The sequence below is a fragment of the Bactrocera tryoni genome, chromosome 5 (genome assembly GCF_016617805.1).
Source record: "Bactrocera tryoni isolate S06 chromosome 5, CSIRO_BtryS06_freeze2, whole genome shotgun sequence".
Taxonomy (NCBI): domain Eukaryota; kingdom Metazoa; phylum Arthropoda; class Insecta; order Diptera; family Tephritidae; genus Bactrocera; species Bactrocera tryoni.
The window spans coordinates 51,321,220-51,332,114 of record NC_052503.1 but is presented as its reverse complement, the minus strand read 5'-3'; the positions used below and the strand labels follow the sequence as shown (position 1 = coordinate 51,332,114).

The window sequence follows — 10,895 nt, the reverse complement described above, 5'->3', positions numbered from 1 at the left end:
ATCTTAAAAATTTATCAAGATTTCGCCATACAAAAATGACAGTTCCAAATCACTTCATTGAAATGATTTGAAACTGATCCACGCTAAATCTCTCTGTGCGACTCTGATTATCCGCAATCTACTTGTCAGCACTGTAAATCTGTTGCATTATCACAGCTGATTTAGACACTACAAAGGGAAAAAAATGTAAACAAACAAATTTTTTTTAAAGCAATGAATCTAATTTCATCTGAAAATCGACTTAACAAATGAAAAAAATGCATCCATTATTTCTATTATATGGAAAATATTAAAAAAAAACCGTCTTTTTATTTCAAAATACTATATGACAATCTTTTCTTTTGATAAATATTAAGCGATGTGAATTCTTGAATGACAATAACAGCTGTTTTTTGATCTTTCTAATGGCAGTGAGAACACTGTTGGGTTATGAAATACTTAAATATAATCTAATCTTTTAAATTTTCGGTCTGAACATGGTATTAGGAAGTAGTAAGTAATCGGGCTCGTAACTGGTACTCTACTAGCTCATCTCCGATGGCACCGAACCACTGTGCATCTCTAAAATTTTAGTTCTAAGCACTTTTCCGACGTATTGAGAGAATAACCAATATTTTAGTTAAAGTCAATGGAAGTTAGAGGATGGGAGGGAGAGAGACAATAATTGTAACTAATTAGATAAATAATGATATTATTGTCAAACTTAGTACACGTATTCTTGAACACCCTTACAACTTTGAGAGACATATGGTAACAATACTAAATCCGAAAATACGAACGAGAACCAGATGTGTGTCGCCCACTACCAGCACTTTCCCATGCAAGCAACGTAGTATTTTGCAAAACTTAAATTTTCGCATGCAAGGAGGAGGTGCTGCCACCTAATTTGATTACCTTTCTAGTAGGTCCATGCTTTCAAACGCGCCATATTTCCGTCTATCGACGAAATGCAAAATGCAACAAAATATGGAAAAGTATGAGACCCGATTCCCGAATAATGGTAACTTTATATGAACAGCCAATTTGAATTGTCAAACTCTTGTGAATGAAACAACAAGTAAACAAAACTTTTAACAAAACTAAGGATTTTATTTTAACATGTCGCCTTACAGCTCTCTATCTATAAATGTAAGTATGTATGCTATAGTTCAGAACGGACCAATATAGCATAAAGCTGCCATACAAACTGACCCATCAAAAGCAAATGCTGACCTTCTCATAAGTGCTATAGCTTCGGTTCAGCAGAAGTTAATGTTTTTATACTCTCGCAACAAACAGCTGCATTTACAATATTAAATAAAATATATGGAATAGGAAACTCTGTTACTGTCTAATAACGGCTCTTGGACATAGTAAAAATGGCATTTTCTTTGGTCTCTTTTGTTATGTGAACTGTCGATAAAATATTTTTAGAACGCGAAATCAATGCTAATTTGATCGGTATGAATGTAGATGGTACTACTCGAAATTGTTTTAAAGCTGAGATGATCGCTAATCTGAAATCTGGGAAGGCGGACGCTTCCATCAAAAAGCGTGACAGCCAATGGGAAAATGAGGTTGTGCAGGTAAACAAGGAAAATATCTAATTAATAAAAAACAGATACAGCTGTTAGTTAAACTGATCGATCATATTCAAGCCAAGGATCTTTATAAAATATGGTTTTTCTTTATTAAGTAACCTTAATTCGAAATAAAAGTTGTTTTCCGTTTTGCATTTGATTTAAATTTAGTTATACCTAAGTATAGTTGAAATGCACCTTTGAAGGGTATATATTATTCTGCGTATCAGAATTTTAAATGTTTTCTTCTTTTGATTTAAGGGCAGAACCTCGTTTCCCGATATTATTGCTCTATCTTATGGAGATCGATTTATACCCCGTCGATATTATTCCCAGCGCTTAAACCAAAATCTTAAGTTTGCAACCAAGAATATGGAAAAAGATGTTCTGAAAGTGGTATGTATTGACATTGAACAAAAATTATTATTTTTTAACCAAAAAAATTCTTCTTCAGCATTTTTCAGCTAATTACTGGAGGCAAAATAGCCTGAAGATCGCAATCAATAAGACATTCGAGTTGAAAGAAGATAGAATTCTACAACTTAGTGATCAAGTAGTAAAAGGTTTGGAAAGTCGCTCCAATGTACTTCGACGTCTTGATGTACATGGTGATGAATACGATTGGCGGTGCATTCCGCGTTCAAAGCCTCTAGCATTTGCTGAAACCACACACGACTCTCCCGGTTTTGATTCGATGTTCGGTAATCCTGACTAATAGTTTAAGGTTTTTTACCTCATAGATGTTTATATTATCTTAAGAAATATGTTTCTATAAATTCGCATACTCATGTGCTCGTTTATATTCTTCACTTTTTTCTAAACATTTTATTATTTCTTAGATCCAAATATGGTGGATTGGTCAGTGAATGGACAAATTGTAGCTTCTTTCGGTCAAGACTTGATAATTTGGAAACGTACGGATGATGTTACAATGTTGTTCAATGTAAAAAGTATAAAGTCCTTGGCATTTTCACCGGATGGCAAGACTCTGGCAATTGGATGCAAAGTCAACGAATATCCAGGTAAGATGCCACAAACTGTCGTGTACAAAATTAAACTTTTAGAAATGTTTAATATAATTCGGGTAAATTATTTAGTATATGTATGTTGTGACAAAAAGATACCAATAAATTGTAAATTAATTATTAATCAATATTTATATTGTCACCTTCAAAGTAATTCTCACCAGATGTAAGACACTTATGCCAACGATTTTTCCAGTTTTCGAAACACTTTTCATGATCACTTTTTGGGATGGCCTTCAGCTCCTTCAGCGAATTTTGTTTTATCTCTTCGTAGTGGCAATTTCAGTTTGGGGAACAAGAAGAAATCACAGGGAGCCAATCTGGTGAATTTGGTGGTTGATCGATGGTATTTATTGCGTTTTTAACTTTAAATTTGGTCAAATTCGTGACCCGATGCGATAGTGCATTTTCATCACGTAAAATCCATGAATTGTTCTTCCACAATTCCGACCGTTCTCGACGAATATTCTCAAGCAAACGCCTTAAGGAGGCCAAATAGAACTTCTTATTGACCGTCTGCTCCTCCGGAACATATTCTTGATGCACCAAACTACGCTTATCGAAAAAAACAATGAGCATCACCTTGATTTTTGAGCGGCTTTGTCGTTGGTTTTTTGGATTCTGCCCGTTTTAATTCTCTCTATTCCGATGACTGTTGACTTGTTTGTATGACAAACTCGTAAATCCATGTCTCATCGGCAGTTATATTGCTCTCCAAGAATGTGGAATTCGCACGATCAAACATACATATACCAAGGAGACCTGTTTACAGTACTCTTTTTGAAAACTTCAGCTTTATCGGGACGAGTCGAGAAAGCATGCGTTTCATAACCAAAATATCCACCGAAAACATTCGAATACTACAGAAGATTTTCTAGCAACATATCCTTTACTTTTTTAAAATTTTCATCAGTTGAAGAGGTCGAAGGTCGTCCAGAACGAGGCATGTCTTCAACGACCTCTCGACCGTCTTTGAAGACTTTGTACCACTCGTGGGCTTGCGGTTTTGAATCACCGTAAGCGCTTTCCAACATTCTCAACGACCCTGCACACACGAAATTTGGTTAGAAATACAAAATTGGAGACAAATTCTTTGTTCGATATTTTTATCCATTGTAAAAATCGCAACGCACTACTGTGGTGTACCGATTTAAGCATCTGCTGTAAATTAAGGGCAGTGCACACACGTAGCAACGAGACGAGTTGTCAGCGCAATCTGCAACTTAAGTAAAACATAAGATACAAGGTCTGTCGCAAAAGAAACCGAACTTTTTAAATATAACTGTTTGTGGTGGCGCCACCTGTTGGTGGGTATATGAAATAAAAAGTTTGATCTCTTGTTGACATTTCGTAAAAAATTTAAGACAATTGGATAACTACAATCGATGTTATCGGTCAAAAAGTGACAGCAGCTTTTGGTCATCGGTCGTAAATTGCATTTTGAACAAAGAGCAAATATTAAATTTTGTTTTAAACTTGGGAAAACGTTTACTGAAACATTTCAAATGATGAAAAAAGTTTATGGTGATCAGTGCCTATCCCGTAGTAATGTGCATGAGTGGTTTAAGCGATTCCAATAAGGTCGTGAGGACCTCTGTGACGATCAGAAGTCGGTCGTCTTCAGAAGTCAAAAATAAAGACAATGCTGATTTGTTTTTACGAGTCCGAGGGTATTCTACACCGAGAGTTCGTCCCACCTGGCCAAACGATTAATGCTGTGTTTTACCTTGGTGTTATGAAGCGTCTTTTGTCACGCATTCGTCGTGCTCGACCACAATACCGTGAGACAGGGTCCTGTCGCCTGTTGCTCGATAATGTCGTGTCATCGGTCGACGCTTGTCACTGATTTTTTGACAAAAAACTCCATATTAACCATTAATCACTCACCCTACTCACCTGATCTGGCACCCTGTGATTTTTACCTATTTGGAAAACTTCATTTGCCCATGAAAGGACACTGGTTTCAGGATATTTCAGCTATATTCTCAAGAGCATTCCGAAAAATGACCTCGAAACACTCATTTGAAATGCTAATTGACCGGGCTAAACACTGTATCGAAGCATAAGGAAACTACTTTAAATAAAAAAATATAACTTTTGAAAAATATTAATTTGTTGTTGTTGTTAACAGTCCGATTTCTTTTGCGACAGACCTTGTATCTTGATGCAACTTCATACACGTGTTTCTTGGCATCATTTGGTTTAAAAAGTGGTCGTGGTCCCTCCATCTAATAAATTGAATTAACATATCTCTCAAATCTATAAAGCTATATTGACAAGTGCGCTGAGGACAAATCTCTCTCTCTCTCTCTCTCTCTGAAACTACTCGAACAATGTTAACTGGTTTTGGTTTGTAACATTTTCCAGACATTCCTATAATACAATTGTGAAAATAGGCCAAATCTTACTATATTCACGCCTACATCCCATATACTACATACATACAGATAATAATTTTAAATTCAACTATTTCACGGTCGATAAATGACGTTATTGAAGTATGGAGCCCTCTCTTACTTGGTTTTAATAAAATTAAGTGATTTGGACTGTAAATATATTTCTGTATGTTCTGCTGATGCCCGCCAATATAATTTATTATTCTCACCCGGTGCTAAAATCATCTAAAATGATATTAAATTATACATACATTTAAATGTTAGTAATTATTTCTTTCAGTGTTGGAACTGTGGAAAGTTGTTAATTCAACAAAGTCTTTGGTTATAAATGGAAAAGTATTCTCCGCAGACCACTCAGACCTACATTGCTTGATATGGAACCACTCAGGATCACAAATTATATGTGGAACAGGGTTAGGTTGTTTATACGTACTCTCCGTGCCGGATTTAAAAGTTGTAAGAAAAGTTCGGCGTCATAAGCTGCCGATCAACAGAATAAAGCTGTCACCGAATATGAGATACATTGCCAGCGGAGATACAAGTGGAGACATTGTGGTCTATAATTGGAGCTCCTGTGATGTATATCTGGTAGTTTGTTCAAAACGCAAATTGCACACTCATTTCGATTGGCACCCCTGGAATGGAGATGACTTGGTTATAGGTAAGTACTTAAAATAGTTGCCGCACTCAAGTATTTAATTTGATTGTTTTAAAAAAATAATAAGGTGTTTGTATTAGTAGTGTTTTATAGTTATATTACAGTTTTCATTTTTATACTCTCGCAATTTTTAAACATTTAAGTTAAAAATTTTTAATTCAAACTAAGGCTATAATACCCTTCAGAAATACAATGTTTCCATATAAGAACTTTATATATGTAGATCGTTCAGTTTGTATGACAGCTATATACATACTACTTATAGTGGTTCGATATCGGCGGTTCCCCTTTTTCGAGAGAAAAGGATATTTGCAATATTTCAGATCGATATCTCAAAAACTGAGAGATTAGATCGCGTACAAACGACCATGGTTAGATCAACTCAGCTCGCCACGCTGGTCATTTATATACATACATATGTACTATATATTGTATTTTATAGGGTGTCGGTGTTAGAAACAGAAACTTCGTAGCAAATTTAATATTTGATGTTCAGGGTATAATAATTAGGTATTTTCAAGAATTAATCAAACGACCACTTGCTAGTGTAATTAATCCGGTGTTTGTGGAAATTATTTTATTTATATACATACATTATTTTATTGCTTTGTACATAAATATCGCTATATTTTAAGCCGAAACGACACCAGCATCGATCGTAGTTCTACATGTCCCAAGCAAAGAAATAGTGGCATACTACCAGAGGATGGACCGAAGAATTATTATCACCTATATCACCTTTAGTAAAATTACGGCTGAACTTCTTGTGAGCGTTTCCATGGCAGGTGAGTGGTATGGCACTAACTCAGTATATTATTAGAATATGTTTTTTTTTGTTTTAATATTAAGAACACATTTTTGTAAATTATAAAATTAAGATACAAAATTATTATTTGGTACAACGATTATTAGGAAGGCGTTTGAAAGAATTTTCAAACTGAACATGGTGCCGCCCCCAAAAAAGTTTAAAGTATATTTCTCCCAAACACTCGACCTATATTAACCACCTTTTCGCCCTCAGACGGAGTGAAAATAGGTGAAATCGCATGATAACCTCAACCCCTCCCCATATACCGATAATGCTGAAAACTACTAAACGTGCGATAAATCAGTAATTATATACGTCAGAAATTAAATTTCATTAAATTTCACATCTTATATCATATAGAAGGGCCTCAGAGGATTCGTTCTCAAAAGTGGACAAAGAGGCTGTCACCGCCCAGTGTTAATCTTATATGTATCTCAGTAACTACTTCACCAAATTCGGTGCGTAGCATAACCTTTACATTCTTATGCTACATTTAAAAGATTCGGACTGTAACCACGCTTACTTCCATTAGTACAACAGCATTTTCAAATTTTACCCGGTTTAATGACCTTGTCAAAACAAAGCTTTGCGCTAATACCTTTTGAAGCCCTCAGATACCGAATAATGGACCTCTTTTTTCCGAAAATATCGGTCAGCCCGTAAGATCTTGTGTAGAAATTCGGAAATAATATACACCTAATATATGTATGTATGTATTAGGGTGTTTTTTTTTTGAACTATTCATTTTTTTTCAATCCCGTCATGAACTTTCCTTGGAAATACCCTAAAAAAATTCCCTGTCCACTGAAAATACATGACAATCGTAATTTTTATACTCTCGCAACAAAGTTGCTAAGGAGAGTATTATAGTTTTGTTCACATAAGTCCTAAAACTAAAAGAGTCAGATATAGCGATGTATATACCAAAGTGATCAGGGTGACGAGTAGAGTTGAAATCCGGATGTCTGTCTGTCCGTCCGTCCGTAAAAGCTGTAACTTGAGTAAAAATTGAAATATCATGATGAAACTTGGTACACGTATTTCTTGGCTCCATAAGAAGGTTAGGTTTGAAGATGGGCAAAATCGGTCCACTGCCACGCCCCAATAGCGAAAACCGAAAACCTATAAAGTGTCATAACTAAGCCATAAATAAAGATATTAAAGTGAAATTTGGCACAAAGGATCGCATTAGGGAGGGGCATATTTGGACGTAATTTTTTTGGAAAAGTGGGCGTGGCCCCGCCCCCTACTAAGTTTTCTGTACATATCTCGAAAACTACTATAGCCATGTCAACCAAATTCTACAGAGTCGTTTCCTTCAGGCATTTTCATGTACAGTTCAAAAATGGAAGAAATCGGATAATAACCACGCTCACCTCCCATACAAAGGTTATGTTGAAAATCACTTAAAGTGCGTTAACCGACTAACAAAAAACGTCAGAAACACTAAATTTTACGGAAGAAATGGCAGAAGGAAGCTGCACCCAGGCACTTTTATTGGTCAACTGGTGTCTTCGTCTAAGTCCGTTCTGGCGTCCTGTACTCTGTTGTCGAAGTCGTTGTCCCTGTCAAGGCCTTAGTTGTCAAGGTGTTAGAGGTTGTTATTCTTTTATTTTCTTTATTTGCGTTCATTCTGTTCCCACTAGTCAGCCGGAAGGGGTTGGCCACTTGTCTGCAGAGCCAGTACGCGTTGTGAAGGCATTAGAATACCTCCGAACTCATCCGGGCATCAGAGGGGTCCGTTCACGTTCAACTATGCGGTTACCGTAATTCAGCCATCACGGGCACCTCGACATCTTGGCTTTGGGTGGAGCTGTCACGAGTGTCCTCTTTCGTCCATATCTTAATTATGGGAATTTTAAGGTATTCCTCTTAGTTCGCAGTAGAAATGTGTGTTCCCATTTGGGTTGCACCTATTACTATTACTAAAGCCACTTGGCCACGGCAAGTCGACCAACGCTGAAGGTGTAGAAAGTAGGAAAGTATAAAAAAAATGCCAAGAAAGTCAAAAGTACAACTTATTATGTTTTATATTAACGTTTTGTATATTTCTAAATGTAATGTGATTTATCATTCGAATGAATTTTCGGCAGGAACATTTTATATAAGCACAGTCTGAAAACAGTTTTGAATTTGTTTCTTAAAGGTGACGATGGTTGCTGGGATTTCAAAATACTCGTCATGTCTTCCTTGAATCGTGTTGTAGATTTGCTATGCATTCCGGAAAGTGGAGTTCGTTTCGTGGTGTGGAGCCCAGATGGTACCCGATTGGCGACATCCGGCAATGATGAAACATTAACAATATGGAACTTTTGCGCCGAAAATAAAACAGAATACGGTCCGAGTATATCAAGGGAAAATACATGTGAATTGAATTCTAAGTTTGGTCCCATATTCAACTCTTGGAATTGTCTCAAGTAGTTTACTAATCGGAGATGTAATAGGAAAATTTTAACTTGTGTATATATGAAAGTGTATGTAAATTTTATTGATATTGTTTTTTTTATTTTTGCACACATACAGATGTATGTATGCACTTATTGGTTATTTCTACTTAAGGTTCTATAGAAAACTGAAGATGGTGCTTATATTAATTTTTGTATTTTTATACTCTCGCAACAATGTTGCTAACGAGAGTATTATAGTTTTGTTCACATAACGGTTGTTTGTAAGTCCTAAAACTAAAAGAGTCAGATATAGGGTTATATATACCAAAGTGATCAAGGCGACGAGTAGAGTCGAAATCCGGATGTCTGTCTGTCCGTCCGTCCGTGCAAGCTGTAACTTGAGTAAAAATTGAGATATCATGATGAAACTTGGTACACGTATTCCTTGGCTCCATAAGAAGGTTAAGTTCGAAGATGGGCAAAATCGGCCAACTGCCACGCCCACAAAATGGCGGAAACCGAAAACGTATAAAGTGTCATAACTAAGCCGTAAATAAAGATATTAAAGTGAAATTTGGAACAAAGGATCGCATTAGGGAGGGGCATATTTGGACGCAATTGTTTTGGAAAAGTGGGCGTGGCCCCGCCCCCTACTAAGTTTTTTGTACATATCTCGGAAACTACTATAGCTATGTCAACCAAACTCTACAGAGCCGTTTTTTTCAGGCATTTCCATATACAGTTCAAAAATGGAAGAAAACGGATAATAACCACGCCCACCTCCCATACAAAGGTTATGTTGAAAATCACTAAAAGTGCGTTAACCGACTAACAAAAAACGTCAGAAACACTAAATTTTACGGAAGAAGTGGCAGAAGGAAGCTGCACCCAGAATTTTTTTAAAAATTGAAAATGGGCGTGGCGCCGCCCACTTATGGACCAAGAACCATATCTCAGGAGCTACTAGACCGATTTCAATGAAATTCGGTATATAATATTTTCTAACACCCTGATGACATGTACGAAATATGGGTGAAATCGGTTCACAACCACGCCTTCTTCCAATATAAAGCTATTTTGAATTCCATCTGATGCCTTCTCTGTATAATACGAGTATAAACATTAGGAACCAGTGATGATAGCGGAATAAAACTTTACAAAAATACGGTATTTGAAAAATATGTAAATGACGGATAATGAAATCTCGATTATCACTTTACCATGCGAGAGTATAAAATGTTCGGTGACACCCGAATTTAGCCCTTCCTTACTTGTTTTTATTATATTTATATAGTGCATTTGTTAAAAATATTCAAATTAATAACAATTACGTCAAATTGTTGAACCTAATTCACCCAAAGTATATACATTTATTAAATAATTGCATGTAAATGAAAACAAAAACAAAGAAACATTTATTCGATCGACTGAAACCGGCGTCCACGGTACGGCAATTTCAGTTTGGGAAACAAGAAAAAATCACACGGAGAAAAATGTGGTGAATATGGTGGTTGACGTTGGTATTCATTGAGTTTTTGGCTTTAAATTTGGTCACAAATTCATGATGCATCAAATCACGATTTTGAATCGGCACCTTTTTGCCTCCATTCAGATGATTGTTGGCTAGCTTGCATGTTGAACTCATAAACCTATGTCTCATCGGCAGATAATGCTCTCCATGAATGTGGGTTTGGAATTCGCACGATCAAGCATGTCCAAAAGATCTATTTGCGATACTATTTTTGAAAAAAAAATCAGCTTTATCGGGCCGAGTCGAGCTAGAACGCGTTTCATACCCAAAATAACCATCAAAATCATTTGAACCGATTCGCGACCGATGTCGAGCTCTCTTGCCATCCATGTCTTTCAGTTTTTTAATATTTTCTTCAGGTGAAGAGATCGAGGAGAACGAGCATCTCTTGATCGTCTTTGGAGGCTCTCGTACGCTTGTGTTTTTTATAAAACTGCAATCCATGCCAAATTTCCCAAATTTCGTGAAAATACTTTGTCAAATTAAAAACTTTTCCATACAGCAACTTTATTCTGTTTGGTCAGTTTGTAC

At 36.2% G+C, this 10,895-nt stretch overlaps 1 protein-coding gene across 3 annotated transcripts; it reads left to right on the top strand.

Annotated features, from left to right (window-relative positions):
- Positions 1–614: 614 nt before the first annotated feature.
- Positions 615–9,060, top strand: LOC120778649 (protein cortex). 3 transcript variants are annotated; one of them, XM_040110564.1, is made up of 8 exons: positions 615–1,000; positions 1,414–1,565; positions 1,821–1,955; positions 2,014–2,260; positions 2,399–2,581; positions 5,261–5,641; positions 6,274–6,423; positions 8,593–9,060. In XM_040110564.1, exons 1-8 carry the CDS (start codon positions 910–912, stop codon positions 8,865–8,867), a joined length of 1,614 nt encoding a protein of 537 aa, XP_039966498.1. In that variant the 5' UTR covers positions 615–909; the 3' UTR covers positions 8,868–9,060. The 3 variants fall into 3 exon arrangements, with proteins under 3 accessions (XP_039966498.1, XP_039966500.1, XP_039966499.1); XM_040110566.1 differs by lacking the exon at positions 1,414–1,565 and having other exon boundaries at positions 617–1,000; positions 8,593–8,934; XM_040110565.1 differs by lacking the exons at positions 615–1,000; positions 1,414–1,565 and adding an exon at positions 1,031–1,128 and having other exon boundaries at positions 8,593–8,934.
- Positions 9,061–10,895: the final 1,835 nt, after the last annotated feature.